General features: G+C 50.9%; 6 protein-coding genes across 6 annotated transcripts; 2 read left to right on the top strand and 4 right to left on the bottom strand.

Annotated features, from left to right (window-relative positions):
• Window positions 1-172: 172 nt before the first annotated feature.
• Window positions 173-2860, bottom strand: N7511_006903 (putative GARP complex subunit Vps53; the record flags this gene model as incomplete). The annotated part of the gene is made up of 3 exons (XM_057129280.1): window positions 173-904; window positions 958-2753; window positions 2812-2860. The coding sequence occupies 3 exons, from the start codon at window positions 2858-2860 to the stop codon at window positions 173-175; spliced, it is 2577 nt and encodes an 858-aa protein (XP_056983836.1).
• A 1093-nt stretch (window positions 2861-3953) lies between these two features.
• On the bottom strand, window positions 3954-6218 carry N7511_006904 (uncharacterized protein; the record flags this gene model as incomplete). The annotated part of the gene is made up of 3 exons (XM_057129281.1): window positions 3954-3998; window positions 4055-5539; window positions 5727-6218. The coding sequence occupies 3 exons, from the start codon at window positions 6216-6218 to the stop codon at window positions 3954-3956; spliced, it is 2022 nt and encodes a 673-aa protein (XP_056983837.1).
• Window positions 6219-6952: 734 nt separating this feature from the next.
• Window positions 6953-8416, top strand: N7511_006905 (retrograde cargo receptor ERV46; the record flags this gene model as incomplete). Its single annotated transcript, XM_057129282.1, has 3 exons — window positions 6953-7142; window positions 7232-7412; window positions 7471-8416. 3 exons carry the CDS (start codon window positions 6953-6955, stop codon window positions 8414-8416), a joined length of 1317 nt encoding a protein of 438 aa, XP_056983838.1.
• A 1256-nt stretch (window positions 8417-9672) lies between these two features.
• On the top strand, window positions 9673-10811 carry N7511_006906 (Glycosyl transferase family 8; the record flags this gene model as incomplete). The annotated part of the gene is made up of 3 exons (XM_057129283.1): window positions 9673-9726; window positions 9920-9997; window positions 10059-10811. 3 exons carry the CDS (start codon window positions 9673-9675, stop codon window positions 10809-10811), a joined length of 885 nt encoding a protein of 294 aa, XP_056983839.1.
• A 1064-nt stretch (window positions 10812-11875) lies between these two features.
• N7511_006907 (uncharacterized protein) lies at window positions 11876-13540 on the bottom strand (the record flags this gene model as incomplete). The annotated part of the gene is made up of 1 exon (XM_057129284.1): window positions 11876-13540. The coding sequence occupies one exon, from the start codon at window positions 13538-13540 to the stop codon at window positions 11876-11878; it is 1665 nt and encodes a 554-aa protein (XP_056983840.1).
• A 1832-nt stretch (window positions 13541-15372) lies between these two features.
• Window positions 15373-19130, bottom strand: N7511_006908 (uncharacterized protein; the record flags this gene model as incomplete). The annotated part of the gene is made up of 4 exons (XM_057129285.1): window positions 15373-18429; window positions 18480-18634; window positions 18681-19046; window positions 19115-19130. 4 exons carry the CDS (start codon window positions 19128-19130, stop codon window positions 15373-15375), a joined length of 3594 nt encoding a protein of 1197 aa, XP_056983841.1.
• Between the last annotated feature and the right edge of the window lie 77 nt (window positions 19131-19207).

The raw sequence follows: 19207 nt of genomic DNA on the forward strand, positions 1-19207 counted from the left end.
ATACAGTCCCATCAGATATTGACTAGAGAAAGGACGACGCCTGGATATAAGCTATATGTAAGTTAACGTTACCCTCTAACCAGAACAAGTGGTATCCATGCTCCAACCAAAAAAAAAAAAACAGGATAATAAAGGAGACAGAATAAAGAATCAAACAAGAGCAATACTCCCACTAAGCTCCATCTTCAGCACTCCGACCAAACCTCCCACCAAATCCACCCAGGTCACGACGGAAGAATTTCCCAATATTCTTTAGGTTCTCATTGAGATTACCTCCGGGTGTCCCTTCAGAGTTCTGCACATTATTAGGCTGGAGCATTGATCCGGCGGGAGCTGGGGAAGAGGTGCCGGATGGACTGGTGACGCCCGATCCAGAGGCTGGGGCTCCTGCAGCGCTGAGGGTCGTCAGACTAGGATTCCCGAAGCGGTCGACGCCATCCTTTGCTGCGGAGATAATTGCCGAGCCAAGCATAGAGGCATCGAAGCGGGATGGCATCGCTGAGCTGGCGCTGCCGAGTCCTAGGCCTTGAGATACAGAGGTCGTGCCGGTGGTCGTGGGCCCTTGAAGGGCAGCGAGGATGGGGTTGTTGGGCTGGAGGCTGGAGGCGTAGCGGTCTGAGGCGCGGTGGAGCTGGAATAGTTCCACAAGGTGGTTTTGTTCTTGGCGGCTGCGAATGCCTTTTAGATCGAGAATTTTGCGGAAGTTGTTGTTATTTCGGTCCGCGATGTGGATTAGGTATGCTTGGACTAGAGCTTCTGGTGGTGAGGGGCGGACCTGGAGAGTTTTGAGGAGGGTTTCGATCTTGAAGAAGCTTGTGTTTACGCGCTTCACGAAGCCAGTTGGGGCGGGGGCAGGAAGAAGAGATGAAAGACCGCTCTTGAGGGTGTAAGAGTCGAGGAGCATCTGGAAATTGAGTCAATAAGATAAAGTATGATATGGATATGGGGTAGGCATACCTGTTCAGCGCCAGTTTCCGATACAGGCTTGCATTGGAAGACATTGCTAATGAACTGGCTTGACATGAGTTCCACCAAATGATCAGAGAACGCACGAGCATATTGCTGCTTATGCAACAGCTGCAGGATTTCCGATGCTTTATCTTTCGTGTGAGAAAGCATTTCAGCAACGTACGAGCTCTGATCGCTGACAGCCTCGATCTTGGCCCATGGCGTGTTACGCATCTCTCGCCAGGATGGTTCAAGCTGGACCTCGACTTGACGAACCAGACCCCGTACAGCAGCGGAAGCAATCCCCATAAATGAATCCGCTTGGCTTTGCAGATCAACAGATTGCTTCAGATTCTCATCTAACCTGCCCCTGATCTTCTCTTCCAGCTGAGTGCAGGTTGTGTAGCAGTAATCTGCCGTGTTCAAAACTGAGACCAACTCCTCTATCGTGGGAACCCGAGAGGGCGTGTGGCCCGTGGGCCGCTCACTTATATAGTTGAGAAGGACCTGCTGCGCATACTGGTCTAGATATTTTGCAAATACCTTTGCGAGCTCTGCCAGACTGCCGCCAGTTGAGAGTTTGGCACACTGCTGCAAAGCATGCCTATAGAATGTAAACAGTTCAGTCGAGGATGATATGACAATGTGGGAGTTGAATTCTTCGTCTGGAACTTTAAGGGGTTGCTGCCGGTACTTGGGGAGCAATGCTGCGAGCTGCTTATCCTGGGCCTCAACCCAGACACTGAGATATGGCTCAAATGCCTCGGAGATAGACTGGCTAAACACTGGCGGCTCAGTAGAAGTAAAAGTGTCGGTAGAAGCACGCGACGCAGGGGAAAAGCGACGCTCAAGAGAATGCTCAAAGTCGAGTGTCTCCTGCAAACATGAAAGCAGCAAATTGACATCAAGATTCTGTCCACTGCGCACAGATCGAGACAAGATGCCCTTGAAGTCATCCCGTGTGCCCTCACAGAAAACATTGGCAAGAATTTCATTCACCCGCCACGAAGCCGGGAAAATGGCCGCATTCTCCTCATCATAAATCTTCAATATGCGTTTGAACCACGAATAACGGCGGGAAATGTTATCCAAGGATCCAGCCTCTTCGTTGTTCCGGAAGACCTGCCGGTACTCACGGAGCTGCGTATTGCAATACCAAGTCATCAAACGAGACCGTGCATGATCACCCAAGGCATCTGCGACCAGACACGCCTCTGCGAGCATCGCTCGCTTGGAGCCTACTTCACCCTTTGCAAAGGCAATCTCGAAATCCTCACAAACCTGCTCTTGGAGATCGCGTTGTATATCTGCAACATTCCGACTCAACATAGCAATCTGGTCGATGGAGCGATATGACTTGAAGTGAGCCATTAATTGAATCACAGCCTGCAGAAGCTGGGCACAATCTCCGTATTGTCGCGTCCGGCTGAGCGCCTGGAGCTGATCGTATGCCGTAGTCAGCATTTGCAATCGTTTCAGCGCCGTCATCGAGAGCGTCAGGTTCTTCTTTGCATTATCCAGCTGCTTGATGTCCGCCGTCATATCGGTGATTGCTTGCTCGGTCTTCAATGCGCGTTCCCGGACGTCGTCGATTTTCTTAAATAGCTCCGATAGGTCGGCTTTGGCCGCCTGTATCCGTTCGACGCTGTCGGCATTGGAGGTGACCTGCTCCTCCACGAGGGTGCCAATGTCATCGTCGAGTTCATCTTCACATTGGTGTAGAGCGTCGGATATCTGAGAGACGGACGAGAGGGTGGAAGGATGGGAGAAAACGGCATTCAAATGTTCAATCGGATCGTAGTCCACTGTTATTGCTTTGGTGTCAGCATGCATGATAGTCACGAGAGGCCAATTGTTGCGCACCTGCATCCAAGGCATCTAAGGCATCGAGGTGTTCCTCGTCTGGCGGCATATGGCCGGTGATTGGGGCAGTAATTGCAGTCATTCCATTAGCTGACAACAATCATCCCGCCCTTGGCCTTGAGACAGTTTCGGCGGAATGCGTGGGAGAGGTGGAATGACGGAGGTGAATACCCGCATGGCTCTAGCGCGCCAGCTTGGCATCTTACGCAACCCTACATTGTGTCAACATTTGCCTACTATACACATACCTGATCCCTCTCCTAGGTTGTGCTTTCCTATCTTTGCTACCACCACGTTTAGGTGCTTAGAGGCAGGACCACTTCGTAGATTTTATTCTTAACTAGGACTTCATGTTTGAACTAACTCTTTAACCTCAAAATTCCGGCCTGAGGCATCGAACCTACCGCCTCAGATCATGTGACTCTGAGTCGGGCCAATGGAAGAGCCTTCACTAGTCTTCTTTTGGACTAGCGTTTAGTCTATCTTGCAATATAACTACTAAGAGTTAGAAGATGTTGTTTGCTCATGAATCTACTATTTAACGACTTGCTTCATAAGCGTACAACTAGTGAAGTGTACATATTGTAGACCCGAAGAAGAAATCTGCCGGAAAATGACCTCGCACGAGCTAGACAGAGGTAGACTGCTAGATGACTGGGAGTATTCAGTGAGGAATATGGTATGTCATGCTGGTAGTCCAATTAAATTCCGAAGACGATGTTAAATGACAAGTGCGACAGCATGTAGAGGGCTGATAAATTTCACTCGAATCTCACTTACAAGCCGCATAGATATCACCGTTACACGCTGCTTCCATAGTTCTCATCATTCTCCACAATGTTCAAATCCTATGCCGATGTTTACTGTGGACGCACGTAGGAACAATACACTATGTAATGTTTGTTGCTTTGTTTTTGGGGGGGTTGAGCTTTGCCCATTGACCCATGTTTAGAAATATGACATTTGTCCCCCATCGCCGGAGCCATGCAAGTAGAAAATATTGAGACATTTAGGAAAGAAGAACAAAAATCCGATGCATCGTACGTCCAACCCCTTTTTGGGGTACATATGTGTAGCTAAAAACGAAAGCAATGAAGCCAAAGCGCGAGTGAATGGGAATCTAAGCAGGAAGTGAAGCAAGCTCACACAGGAGCAAGGAAAGCATCTGGTGGCAATTGGTTTTGCGCCTGTCCAAAGTGGTTAGTCTGTGGCCGAAAGACCAGAGTAGATTATGTATGCTTACCTTCAGTTGTTCGAAGTTCTTCCACGCAGCCTCGGGATTCCAGTTATTGCTCGACAAGGCCATTTCCGAAAATTGAGGGGTCATGCCAGACTTCGCGCTCATCTGTGCAATCAATTGGTCACGCTGAGCTTGGTCGCCGCCGGGAACTGCACCCGGAGCGGTGGGGACAGGACCCGCAGCAGGGGGAGCAATAGCCTGAGGAATATCTGTGTTTTCGGGGATCCACGCCTCGTGCCCACCATAGGCACGAAGACAGAACATGTCGCTGACCACTCGAATAGCCCCGGGGGCTGCACCAGGTCCGATGACAAAAGTACGATCAAAGCTGCGCATCTCGACCTTTCCTCCAACACTCTCTTCCAGATGTCCGTGGATCGTCAGGAGGAGACCACCCACCCCGGTCGGGCTCTGTCCGGTAGGATCAGGCAAGCCGGGGACTGGGTTGCATTCAATGAGCCATTTCTCAGGATGAGCGGCCATATCGGGGTGACGGGTAGGAGGGAGTGCATTCCAGACTTCGCGGATCTTGTCAGCACCTTTGAAGGAGCGAGACATACGAGCACTCAGATGGTTAATCTTTTGCAGGTTGCGGCTTTTCTTGATGTATTCATCCCAGGCAGCTGTTTCGCTATTCGGAGCTCTGGGTGCTGAGGTGTTGATGTTGAGTGAGAAGACCGAGTTTTCGTCATAGACATTGTTGATCACTGTGTTGCGGTCGTTATCGTAGCCAGAAAAGAACCCGCGGACGAAGGTCTCGCCAATTTGAGATTCGTCTAGGAAGTGGGGAGGTCGGACGGGAATAGGTGTCTTCTTTTGGGCAGCAACTTCTTCGGGAGTGCGGACCTGCACGTTATTGAGCTTCTGTAGCTTGGGGTACCACTTGAGCATAGTATCCTTGAATGTGGGATCGGTGCAAAAAGGACTGCCGGTCAAGTCCAGGAATTCGAGACTGCGGAATTTCCACCGCCAACCAATAATCGATTGGGCATCTTTGAAGTTGTTGTTGGAAAGATCGAGGTTTTTGATGTCGGGAACGGCTTGCGCGAGGGTTGTAACAACAGAGATATTGTTCAGCTGGTTGTCTGCAAGACTGGCGCTTTCAACTGCAGCTCGCCTCTCGGAAGCGGTCTTGAATCCCATGTCCCACACCTTCATGAGAGCAGGGAAGAATTTGGACTCAGTGGAAGTCGTATTGAAGATTCCCATGGCCTGCAGATCGGGATCACTGGCCAGTTTCGACATGTCAAGAAGCTTGGTATCGGGGTAGAATCGCTTGCCCAGGATAGTAGTCATCTTGGCCTTCGTGTCGGCAGTCGAGCCAGGACCACTTTGCACAGCAGCGATTTCATGCTCGGCCAAATTGCTGGGATCGTATGGTTCAACGCTGATATTAATTCCAGCGAAGGAGTTGTTGTTGATTCGGAGCATTATGTCGACGAGATCAGGATGAACAAATGCCACAACAGTGTCGCCTTCCACGCGCGACTAGTTCAAAGTTAGAAAGGTGCGAAAAGACCTTGATCTGGGGTCACCCGGTGAAGAGGAAGCCAAAATGCCCGAGAATTGTCGATGATCGTTCGGTAGGAGGACCATCCTCGGAAATGAGAGGACAAGATAACGGGGAATGTCGAGGATTGAAGTTGGTGACCGCCAATTCGAGTGTTGGACTTACCTTTGTAATTCTTACGCGGGGACCAGTCTTGGTGAGGGAGTTGAGACGTCGTTCAATAAATGCGACAACGGCCTCAACGCCACCGTCCTTGTCGGAGGCAACCTTGCTTTGTTTCCATCCACGGACACTGAAGGGAACCGATTCGCGCTTGCGGGCGTTCCTGTCATTTTGGCGATTCTGTCGGATAGTGGCTTGTGATTCGGTACTGGCGATTGCACGCTGAATCGCATCCATGTTCTTGTCGCGCGCCTGAACTCGGCCACCTCGGCCAGGTCGACTGGAGCCTCGTCCACCTGCAGTAGTTCCAGTGCGTGGAGCTGCAGGACGACCTCCACCTGCGCCGGAGCGGCTCGCTTCAGGACGCGATCCTTTGCCCCGAGATCCCCCTGCATCCATGTCCATATCACCATCTCGATCGGTGCGAGTGGGACCCCGCTTGCGAATGCCCCCGCGATCACTACCGCCGCCGCGGCGGGATTTCATCGACGGCATAATATCTTGTGGGTGGATTTGAACGATATGGGGAGGTGAAGAACGATTTGTGGAAAGCAAGGCAAGTCGCTGTAAGGTGAAAAAGCTTTAGCAAAGCAAGCTATGCGCGATGCGCCTCAGATTAGGCTCAGAAAAAAGTTGCTAGCATGCAAGAGCGTCGCAAACGGGCGTGGAAGTCGAAGGGAGGGTGTTGAGAAGTAAGAGAAAAGAACAATAGATGATAAAGAGAAGTTGCAGGCGCAACACTCCAATCAACCCGACAGGAGAATTCGTCAATAAACGCAAGAACAATGGCCGACTGCTTCAAGCAAAAAGTGACGTGAAGAGCACGTGATGCGGTGGGCCCTGAATACACGTGACACATGTGGTGACTCAGCCAGACATTGGCCAATCAGAGGTTGTTTTCTGGCCTTTGAATGATATCTCCATACATCGAGCTGCAGGTATGTCGGACTGGCCCTGGTTTGTCAAGCTCAACACACTCCTTCACAGCTAGAACAATACAGCATTTGAATTGATTTGCACATACTGGATTATTGGTATGGTAGTCTCCATTTGTTGTCGATCGTTTGTTTGTCCATTGACTCGATGGGTCGAAAGCGTGCGCGTTCATTAACCAGCCAGCTAACGTGTTCATGATCTCTTTGATCCACAGGCACTTCTGATATTCACGCTGTCCCCGGACTCTCCTTAATCCCTGCGCCTTACCATATGGTCCCCAACTGACCGGCGAGATGGCAAAATCGCGATTCACAAGGCTCGACGCCTTCGCCAAGACCGTTGAAGATGCTCGGATTCGCACAAACTCCGGAGGTGTCATTACCATTGCCTCCCTTCTGATTGTTATGTGGCTGGTATGGGGAGAATGGGCCGACTACCGACGTATTGTTGTGGAACCAGAGCTCGTCGTCGATAAATCGAGAGGTATGACACCAGTTCCGATCACATCGGACCCATGATGTATCCAGAGAAGATTGGAGCAAGGTGACTGACGATTTGTCCTTGATGCGCAGGCGAGAGAATGGAAATTCATCTGAACATGACCTTCCCTCGGTTGCCATGCGAGCTGTTGACACTGGATGTCATGGATGTCTCTGGCGAACAGCAGGTTGGTGTCGCGCACGGTGTGAACAAGGTCCGCCTCAGCTCTCACTTGGAAGGAGGAAAGGTCATAGATGTTCAGGCCTTGGACCTGTAAGTTGTGATCGCCGGGAAACCCTTTGAGCCCAGTCATAAACTCACTGTATTCTAGACACTCCCCGCAAGATGCTGCCAAGCATCTGGCCCCCGACTACTGTGGACAGTGTGGTGGAGTCGCAGACGCACCACCAAATGCAATTAAGCCCGGATGCTGCAGCACTTGTGACGAAGTGCGCGAGGCCTACGCCCAGAAGCAGTGGGCCTTCGGTGATGGCGGCGGCATTGAGCAGTGCATCCGTGAAGGATATGCTGAGAAGCTCGCCGAACAGCGCAAGGAGGGCTGCCGTATCGAGGGTGTGCTGCGTGTAAACAAGGTGGTAGGAAACTTCCACATTGCGCCAGGTCGTAGTTTCACAACGGGCAACATGCACGTCCACGATCTCGACACTTATGTCGTCCCCAACGCACCTCCCTCGGACCAGCACACTATGTCTCACTTCATCCACGAGCTTCGTTTCGGACCTCAGCTCCCTGCCGAGCTGGCTGACCGCTGGCAGTGGTCTGACCACCACCACACGAACCCGCTCGACGATACTCAGCAGGAGACCGACGAGCCCGGCTACAACTTCATGTACTTTGTCAAGGTTGTTTCAACTTCGTACCTGCCTCTTGGATGGGACCCTCTCTTCTCCTCTTCCATTCACAGCGCCTATGACAAGGCGCCTCTTGGTGCGCAGGGTCTTGGATATGGCTCTCAGGGCAGTATCGAGGCGCATCAGTATTCGGTCACCTCACACAAGCGTCCCCTTATGGGAGGTGATGATTCTGCTGTTGGCCACAAGGAACGCGTGCACGCCGGTGGTGGTATCCCCGGTGTTTTCTTCAACTATGACATCTCCCCCATGAAGGTCGTCAACCGCGAGGCACGTCCTAAGACATTCACTGGCTTCCTTACCGGTGTCTGTGCCATTATTGGTGGCACTCTGACTGTCGCTGCCGCTCTGGACCGTGGTCTGTATGAGGGTGCTATGCGCGTCAAGAAGTCGCACTCAAACTAGGTTCTTCATTCGTTGGAACGATAGGGCGTGTTAGCATATACAAAGCATCTCTTCATGATCAATTTATTCTGATTTTGAATCTGTGGAGCTTTGTGGGATTGAGAAGTGGCACTTTGCGGCGTTCTTGGGATACCTCTACATGCTTTATTTGCGGTTGTGTTTGGGTCTGGATATACATTTTCATCTAGCAACAGCATCGAATTTTGTTATCAAACAGGCTATTGTAGTAGGACTTGATTCTAGGCAGTGTCTATGGGACATAGAAATCACCGTCGTATAGCTAACGCCGGACTTACAGACCCCTCAGAAGTCTGTTCTGGGCAAAGTATTGAATGAAGTATTTTCGTCATTTGTCATCGCTCAGGCCATGAGCCCAGCAAGGACCTTGATAAATGCCAAACCTCACTGAGGGTCAGTTTTTGCTCGTTAAGGGATCGCCAACTATTTAAAAGCTACAAGGCCTCTAAAACCGGAGTTCTTCTGTTAGATGTCATACGCGAACTTCCTATCCCATACGCTCAGACTTTTGATGAACCATATTAGATCGTTTGGCGGCTCTACGGAAGCTAAAACTTCGGTCTGCCACTTTAGCTTCGAAAAGAGCCTCTAAAGAATGAAATTGTGAGGAATTTCCCTGGAATATACTCAGACTGATATTCAAGATAACTTATGATAGAGATTAAGGTGTAACAAACCTGAGTACTTAGGGCTTCACATTCTGCCCTACCGTCTTCTAGACCGCCTACCTTAATTGGAGATATAAATCTCGCGTCTTCACGCCATATTCATCCTATACGCTATGTTCAACGCATATAGCCATCTGAAACCAAAGTTGGCCAGCTATTTACTACCCGATATGCCTCCTATATCAAGTATGACGGATTGCTTACTATTGAATTAAATGAATTTCGGAGGGTTTTGGCCGGCAGTAAATAAAAGTGGACCAGGAGCCCGAAGAACTCTTGAGGTTGAATTCTTTTGTTTCACCTCTGTATATTAACGCCACAAATAGTATAGCGATTACTAAGAAACTGAAACATCTATGGACAGGATTACTATTTAAAGAACCGGGTATATCTGGGATCATGTGAGGACCTGAAAGACTCTAGCTTGGGGTACGAATCAACTCAGCCTTCGTTTCCTGCCTACTCGTTTCGTCCCAATTGATTTCAATCTCCGCTGGAATTGGGATAGAGGGATAAACATCCAGCTGAGCTCGCAATGCTCCTCTCAGCCAAACGAGCTGTTATCGCAACATGCGCGATACTGTCATGTATACTACTGCTAGGCTTCACCCAGGTGCGGAGCCGGTACTCTACCTACCGTGTAATACATCCAACCGCGCGTAACTCGACCGAGGAATTTGACGGTCTCAATCCGTACTGGACAACTGAGCAGGAAAACCCGCAGTTTGCCTATGTTCAATACGCGACCGATTTGAACTACTTATGCAATGCGGTGGGTATTCACACTCGTGTTCAGAACGTCGCTCACAATTCTTAGATGATGAACTTTGTGCGGCTCGACCGTTTCGCAGCGCATTTTGACCGAGTTCTGATCCATCCTAAAGACTGGGAACAGGTACGGCGGGCACAGAATTGCATATATAGGAGGACCCGAGAGCTGACTGTTGCAAACATAGCCCGGCACAAGTCGTGAGCAAGTCGCGCTGGCTAATATTCGGAAACTGTACCCCCATGTCAAATTACGAGCCGTTGAGGTGCTATCAACACCCAGCGGTGATCCGACATGGCAAAAGAGCCTGACCAAGTTCCATGCTTTCGCCCTTACTGAGTACACGCGCGTGTTACTCTTCGACTCCGACTCCATGGTGTTGAACAACATGGACTTCTACTTCCTCTCGCCTCTGGCCCCCGTGGCGGTGCCTCGTGCTTACTGGCTCAACAATCCAGACTCCAGTATCAAGGACCAGATGCTGGGATCGCATGTGATGCTCATCGAGCCAAATGAAGGAAACTACCGCCGGATTATCAACGAGGCAACCTCATCCGGGGATTTCGATATGGAAGTACTGAACCATCTCTTCCGTGACTCGGCGATGGTTCTGCCGCATCGTCGGATAGCGTTGTTGACCGGCGAGTTCCGGAACCAGAATCACGACCGGTACATGTCGGAGGATAAGGATGAGGGTTGGAACTCCATGGCTGAGGTCTCACGGGCCTATCTGGTTCATTTCAGTGACTGGCCACTACCAAAACCGTGGTTGCATCATTCAGATGAACAATGGCAGGCTGCGCTTCCGGCTTGTCGCGCTGGTGATACGGAGAAGAGTGACAGACCAAAATGCGCGGATCGGGTCATGTGGATGGCCTTCTATGAGGATTACTATCTTGACCAGAAGCAGGTTTGTGACCCTCTGACAGCGACTGAATAATCCAAAGCCTATAGGTAACTCATTGACCCAATCTCCTTTTGAATATAATCTCACACCCCAGACCAAAGCACTACAATCCTTTGATGGAGAGTTTTACCATTGCAAAAAAATTCCTTCACTGCCCAAGCTCCAGAGTAAGGAGGCCCAAATAACCACCCTTGGGCTCAATGCGAAGTGAAGCAGAAAGCATAGCGCTCTATACTAGTAAAAAAGGCTGGGCCACGGCCACCCGGTCAATTCAACTGCCAAACAAAGTAACTGAGGAGCAACAGTCATATTGACTTTGGTCACTATCCTGCCCCTGGTGTTTCGAGGTAGCGTGCCATTCTTCCTGCTGCTAAGTGATTTCGAAGTCATTGGAGGTGGTCGTAGGATGATGCTGAGTTGATACATCCTCATTTGTTACAACGAAATCTCGCTGGATTCTATTTGATTCTCTCTGAATATATTAGAAAGCCAAAAACCCGAGAACATCGCTACACTGTATCAAGTCTCGTAGCTCTGCTAGCGAAGAAGTGGCAACGATAGATACATGATTTGAAGTCGGCTTGATGTTGGGAGAAACGTAGGGCTTGTCATGACGCTAATCAAGCATCACAATGGCAGCGGCACGCTCGATGGGTAGCATAATACATGCTTCAGTCAAATCTGGCAGTCTATGTCTTGCAACTGTACTGACGTAGTCCGATGGGCTTTGCATGGGCCTGGTCTATGGATAGAGCCAAATACTGTAGTGGGTAAGTTGACAGCACTAAACAAGTCAGTCAAGGATCACAATCACTTAAACTGGTCAGCTCCCTCTACTTGTCAAAAGATATGTTCTTGGTGGTAGCAAGAAGTTATTACTGCTCAAGTAGGAGGTTTTCAATACCAACGCAAGATTGAGCGCGAAAACTTATGCAGATCAATTATATATCAATGAGAACTCCCCAATTCCTGAAAAGTACAAATGGTGCAAATGGATTGAACAAACTCCAGTCCTCAATATACATGTATGATGAATGATGATTCTATACGAACACGAATATCTCTAACAGGAAAACTAGAAACGCACCAAGTCCACCTCACGCACCAACAGACGCACGCACAGCACTAGTTCTCCTCGACTCCGAATGCTTCTCCCGATCAGCAGCAAGTTGCTGTGCAAACTTGCTCTTAGCTCGAATAGCCGGACCCTTCCAATAAAAGACATAAATAGGAATCAGCACGAGGAACCCAACACATCCCAGCAGCGTACTCGCCCACTGGAGATGATACCTGCCGCCCATATTCTGGTACATGGGCGTGGAATACATAGTCGCAATACCAGCCAGGAAGTCTCTCGCGAAACCATTGCCGCCTGTTGCAGATGCCGAGTATGGGCCGTAGGCGGCGACCATGTAGTCGATTGTGGCCATGTAGATGGCGTAGTTTGCCATTGCGATCAGGCAGGCGAAGATGCACGGTGCGATCCAGGGAAGGGGCGGGCCTGTTGATGTCCAGGCGAAGCCTAGAAGTCCGATTGGTTCCAGGGGTGCTATGAAGAGGAGGAGGAGGAGCCGGCGCTCGGCGAGTCGGCTTGCTGAGCCATGTGCGTGGCGCACTTTCTTCTGGCGGTAGATGTCCGGTAGGAAGATTATGTAGGCTATTACGTAGCCGATTAGGATTGAGCCGAAGGTGAGGCCTACTGCTAGTGTTGAGAAGTTCCATTGTTCGAAGACTAGGGTGAAGGATTCGGTGAAGACGAAGATTAGGGCGTCGGAGAAACCGGATAGGAGGGAGAGGAAGAGGACGATTGGTTCGCGGAGGAACATCTCGAAGGGTCGGATCCAGATACGGAGGACGTCGTGGAGGTCTAGACGGGGGGTTTTCAGTTCGTTTGGGCCCCAGATATCTTCGCCTTCCTTCCGGCGGCGTTTGGCTTCGCGGTCGATGAGAATTGTGGCGCGTGTTTCGGGGACGATGAAGAAGTGCATTGCCTGTGTTACGCCTCCGAAGATGAGCTGGACCCAGAAGACCCAGTGCCAGGAGAGCCATTGACCAATAAAGCCACCGAAGAATGGGCCTATCGTTGAACCGCCGACGGAGGAGAGAACCACAAAGGCTACTGCGAAGCCTTGGTCGTCGGCCTCCCACATATCAGCTGTCATGCCGAGGGTGACGGAGCCTCCAGCTGAACTGAGACCACCAAGAATACGGCAGACGACGATAGTGCCGAAGTTGGGTGCGACGGCACAGGGAATTTGCCAGATATTAACCAGGAAGAGGGAGAGCTGCATGATGGGCCACCGGCCGAACTCCTCACTCCACGGGGCCCAAAGCTCACATCCAAAGGCGTATGCAACCAGGAAAACACACTGGCCGACTCGGGCTGCTTGCTCGCTGATGTGGAATTCCTCCGTCATGCCCGTCACGGCGTTGGCATAGACACCCGTGTTGAAGTTCATCGACATCTGAACGACGAAGATGACGCTGAGGATGGACCATTTCTTCCAAAATGGAAAGCAGAAGCCCAATTTGTCATAGCAATCGTCTTCGGTAAGCTCTCGCTTCCCACCAGTATGTAGTTTGGGTGAGTCTGAGTGACTTCCGGCGTCGGAGTCGGAGATATGCTCGGCGTGGGTATCGGCGCCACGCTCTCGTTCAATCTTTTCTTTCGGAATATTGGCTTCGTGATTGATAGAGGCGTCATTGGAACTGGAACTCGAGGGCTCCGGCTTCTCAGAAGCCGGAAAGTCGTTTAGGGCCATGAGACAGGCTTGGTTGGAATCTTATATCGAGGCCACAACCATATGCGTGTATGGGATGGAGATCTGGGGAAGTGGAGGCCCGGATGATGGAGAATACAAAATGAAGGGCAGTTCTATATCGAAATTGTCTGCAATGAAGGTATTGCCAGAGGCGCAATGGCTGTTTATAAGACATCGCCCAGTAGCGCGCACCATGCCATTTGAAACCCGGATGTCCATGTTGGGTGGCTGACAGCTTATTGGACATCAGACAAACGAACTTGCGTCAATGGAGATATCAAGTCATCGACCAATCAGAGCTAAGTGGACGAGAGCTTCAGCAGTTGGCAAAACCTGTCTATTAGTTCGGTCCTATAACGGCAACCCGAGCAACGACGTCATTGCCAGTTGAACTACGTCAAAACGTCGACTCAGTCAAACTTCTCCAACGTTGGGAGGAGGGGATTTCCCGGGGTTCCGAGTCGATGTTGTCATAGCATGATTTGGCTTCTTGTTCGTTTTTGGTTTGGTTCATCTTATGTTCTGTTCCTATCAGATCTAACCTCGGGGGTATACAGTAGAACAGATAACTACTTTACTACTTATCTTTTCTTTCAAATATAACGATGTCATATAAACCAAGTTAATAGTTGATTCAATAAATAAGCAACAACTCGATGAAGTAAGCCTAGGCTAAACAAGAACAGGCTGTAATCCTTGTACGTACCACGTCAGAGTCTAGATAATAACCAATAACCCGACCTCGGTTCACGGGTTGTGCGTAAAAGAACTAGTGTGCAGTTTAATATTCCCGGCTCAGTCTTATCACAACATGACTTTAAACTTTTGAATCTGCGTTTGCTCTCCGTACATACTGGAACTAGGGGTTAAACCCGACTGGTCAACCACTGCACCACTGCCGTGGTGGGATGACTCCGAATCCGATCTCTTATCCCGTACTGTTCCTTAATCAAGATCGGGGAGTATGTACCTGCTGATAGTGGTCTCGGTGAGGCGCAGGATATCGGTTCGATCCGGTTCTGAAGCATGTGTATGATGGGCTATCGGTTGAACAGTGCATTGTTCTGCTATCTTTCTTTCTCGAATTGATTACGCATGACTCCTAAGATTGGTGGTTGATAGTGTATCGTGTGATCGGCATCAACGGGTACGACCACGTTGCCGATAAAGTGAAGGGGTTGCATATACAAAGGCTAATATTATACCGCATCTGATGCGTTCAGTTCTGATTTACACTATACCAAGCACATCTCAAATACATGTCACCAAGAACAAATATTTTGAAGCTGGTCGAATGAGAATTAACCAATCTAATCAGAACAGATATATATGCCGAGCGGACACATCTACATGAAGAGATATGATGATGGACGAAAGAAAAAGTCGAGGTAAGTTGCAAAGGTAGTGAAACGGCACAGAAAAATGGCCAGAGTAAAGAAAAATCTCAATGAGGAAATATGGATATGAATAGAACGCATGCAAATCACATAATGAGACGAGACACCCGCGCCAATCTGCAACTCCGGTGGATGCGATGCAACAAGGCAAAAAAGATGGTAACTTGCAATGAATGAGGAAGGTAAGGAAATGAGATGAGCAGTTGTAATGATAGTGTGTGTCGTGGAGAGATGAGTGGAAGGGAAAACAAGCGCGCGTGGTGGACCTGGTTGTCTGATAGAGAACAGGTATGCGAATGGAAGAGACATAAAGGATATACTGATGATAAAGATGTGCAAGGAATGTAGATTGGAGGAAGGAAAAAAAATTGGGTTCAGTGGTGGTGATAAGGATGATGGTAGGAAAAGGTGTGGTGATCCATGGAGTGAGTCCGTCTATTTAGCGTAACCGTAGAACCCCGGGTTCTGGGTGTGCTGACTTTGCGGGTATACAGACGGAGCCTGAGGAGTCTGCTGGGCAAGCTGACCGTACCAGGAGGATCGACGAGGTTCATCAGGGCGGTTCATTTGGTTGAGGGCGTCCCATGTGTGGCTAGCAACGGGCATGTTGTACATAGACGCCTGGGCACCATGTTGTTGGTACACGGAGGCAGTCTGATGGGGTGACATGGGCTGCTGCATCATTGGCTGGGGTGCGTACTGTTGCTGGTGCATCATGTGCTGCTGGCGATGTGCAATGGCTTGCTGTACCATCTGGTTTGACATGCCCTCTTTCATCTCACGCCTCTCGCGCTCGCGAGCGTCAATGGCAGAGACGAGACCACCGGGGTTCACCGGTGCCTGGGGCTTGCGAGTGTCATTGTTCATGTTGAAGAATGAGGAGCCGGTCATGCGGGCGACATGCTCCTGCTCACGGGCAGACAAATGAGTTGAAGCATCATTGTGGTTGAGCATGCTGGTGGCACCGCGAGATGACGGCCGGTAGCTGGCATCACGGTTCATGGGTGAGGTGGGGCGGTAATTCGGATCCCGGTTCATGGGCGAGCTAGAGCGGGCAAGCTGAGCCCAATCGCCGGATACTGGGCGTTGCACCATGGTGGCACCAGATGGAGTACGGTTGTGCATGTGCATCGGAGGGCTGGGAGCTGCCCGTTGCTGCACATATTGCTCTGGGGTAAGACCACCAGGAGTAACAGGGCGACCGGAAGCCATTCCAGGTTGCCACAGCATACTGCGCCGGTATTCTTCTTGAGATGAAGGTCTTCCATTAGCCTGATCCATTTGGTGAGTAGGGATCGTGAGCTTAGATCCCTCCGAGCCCTTTCGTTGATGGAGTGGCTTCTTCAAGGCATCCCCGGTGCTTGGGCGTCCAGTGGTAGGCATGTATGTCATAGTTGGGCCGAAATCCACGTTGGGGATGTCGGGGTTTGAGGTCGGTGCTTTGTCCATAGTATAGTGGGCGTCGCCAATTACAAGATCCTTGGCTGCGGGAACACCCACGGTCTTCATGACACCCATTCTGGGCTTGGTCGACTTGGTCGACTTCTTACTGTAGACGGAGCCATGGGTGCTGGCATAATCGGGCGAGATCGTCGATGCATCATCGTAGACACTTTCATCGTCGTTTCTGGCGGTTTGCGAGATAGGGGACGGGAGATGAGGAGCGATTTTGTCCAGCACATCCTCGTCAAGGGTGTACCGCAGGTCATCATAGCTCGGTTCACCCTGTCCTTGTGACTCGGCGAATATGTCTCGCTGTGGAACTGGCTTGCGTCGAACGGACTTGGTGCTGTCGATGGGAGTACGCTGGGGAAGTGGATGCTGAGGGGAGGAACTCCCAGCAGTGTTGGGGGTGTTGGGACGGTGTTCCGGAACCTTGGGCGGGCGAACTGGGAGTGCCATGGTCATGGCTTCATCGCTCGAGGAGTGTGCAAGAGCATTGTTAGAGGCAATATGACTAGGGTGGTAGATACTGTTGGCATCGCGTTGCTGAAGCTGTTGCTCGCTTGGTTGCTGCGATTGTTTCCAAGCGGCAGCGGCAGCAGCGGCGCTCAACCCAGCTCCCCCTACCGATGTGAGCTGAGAAAGAGTAGCGTGAGACATGCGGTTGTTTTGCAGTCTCTGCTCCGAAGATGCCTCCGGCCGGTTGGCTGGCATCGCTCTGGGGCCATGTGAAAATGCGGGCGGGCTCATAACAGGGGATGGAGGGGTGGGTGGTGGAAGTTGCTCTTTCACAGGTTCGAGGTATCCGTTATCAAAGGCTGGGAAACTGTCGGAGCTGGAGTTTTCGGCAATGGGAGCCACTTTCGGAGTTCCATCACGAGCCGCTAGGTCTTGAGCAGATGAGCGAGGGGAGTTCTCAGCCAATCCACGGCCGGGCGTGGGGGCGCTATTGAAACCGGTGGTGTCAGAGAATCCGCGAGTGTGAAGCGTGAGTGGCGATTCGTCGGTCCTGGGAACTTCTTGAATTACTGCCTCCGCGGAATGGTTCAACTCGGGCTTGTTCTGGAAAGCAGAGACGTGACGGCGTGGGTCAACGGGGACATCACTGTAGCGGCCAGACATGCTAGAGCGATAACGAGGTTTCGAGCTGTTGACGCTGTTGGTTCTGCTTCTGCCTGCGGAAATTCGTCGCTGGGTTGCAGCTTTTAACTGATTCCTCCACTCTGCCTCGCTCCATTCCTGACTTCCGGGGGTCTGAAGAAGGCTGGCGATGTCCAGCACATCGAGATAACCGTAACGTCGCTCCTTCGGGAATGCAAACATTATACTCTTGATGTGATTCGTATCGGCCACCAGACGAGTCGGACGCCCGTATAGATTGAAAGTATCAAATGTCGGGAAAAGGAACCGTAACATCATCTCGAACCCAGACACAGCAGCATGCAGCTCGGGCATAACAAACACAAGACCCTCCGTAGAACTGCCATCTGCATGGGTAGTAATGCGACCCTCCAATTTCACCAGTGTCGATGCGTCAATTAAAGCCTTGGACTGCGGGTAGATCGCGTGTGCCGAGTACACATTAGTTATAGTGGCAATCGGAGTCACCTTTTTGGTCTTCTTGGTCTCGTAGAACTTGATGTTTCCAGTGATCGGGATGGACAAGCGGTCATATGCCGATTTCTTGGTCATCTTGCGCGCCTTTTGCATATCTTTCTCATTTGGCGGACTGATCACAAACCAACACCGTCTCCATGGAGTTCCAGCTCCAAATCGCACGCGCGCCCAATCTTCGTACTTGAACTTCGCGGGTGCCAGGATGGTGTTGATTCCATTGAGCGTCCTTCCTTTGGCAGCAATCAGAGATCCGGTATAAGCTTCGTACAAGGATGTGTGTTCGAACAGCGCAAGACGAATCGCGGCGGTCCATTGCGTCAAGGAGTGGAAAGAGTTGAAATGCAAAAGGTATCGGTTCTTGCCTGCAGATGAAAGGCTTAGGACATTCTTCAATGGTTGTACCGCTCCATTTCGGATCGGCAGGGTCTCAATCTGTCATGGTTGTAAGCGTACGTCCGGTATCGGCGGTCATCCAGACTCACCATTTTGATTGACGCATCAGCCAAATTAATGAAGGTGGCAGGGACCTCTTCGCCACCTGCTGCGTCCAGCGCAGCGCCGTCCCATAGCGACAGAACGGTCCCGACAAGTTGCGCATAGCATTCCAGCCATTGCCGATCACCAGAAGGTCGACCAACTGCATGTGTTAGCCGCTTCCCCGCAAAGATAGTCGGTCCACCTACGAGTGTCCAGATCGTTCAATTTCAAAAAATAGCCTTCCTGGTAGACCTTGTTGGTATGTATGTTCAGAAAGGAGAAAATCGGCGACAGCTCCGGCGGGGTGTCGGTCGCCTGCTGCAGTAACGGCGGATTGCGCGAGAACACCATGGATGCTGGTCGGGAGCCTCCGTTATTTCGAGGCGCAGATCCCACTGGTGATAACTCTGACGGGGGCGATGCTGATGCTGGCTCGGGAGGAGGAGTTTGCCACCGGGGTGGTGTATCGGCGGGCGTCACACTCTCCGGCGTGGCGTTACTGGATGACAGCCTGCTTCTTTTGCCGGAGTCATTGTTTTTCTGACCTCCAAAGCTGGAGATAAACGAACGGACTGTGCACACGCACGGGATTGTCAGTCACGAGCTCTCATCCATTTTCCGGCACTCATGGTCAACTTACCACGCGAACGACCCATGACGTCGGAAGGTGTGCAGAGCAGACTGTACAAAAGCCCCTCAACGAATGTGACACTGAAAAGTTAGAAGCGAATGG

Source organism: Penicillium nucicola (genome assembly GCF_028828085.1).
Source record: "Penicillium nucicola strain IBT 29836 chromosome Unknown utg000006l, whole genome shotgun sequence".
Lineage (NCBI taxonomy): Eukaryota > Fungi > Ascomycota > Eurotiomycetes > Eurotiales > Aspergillaceae > Penicillium > Penicillium nucicola.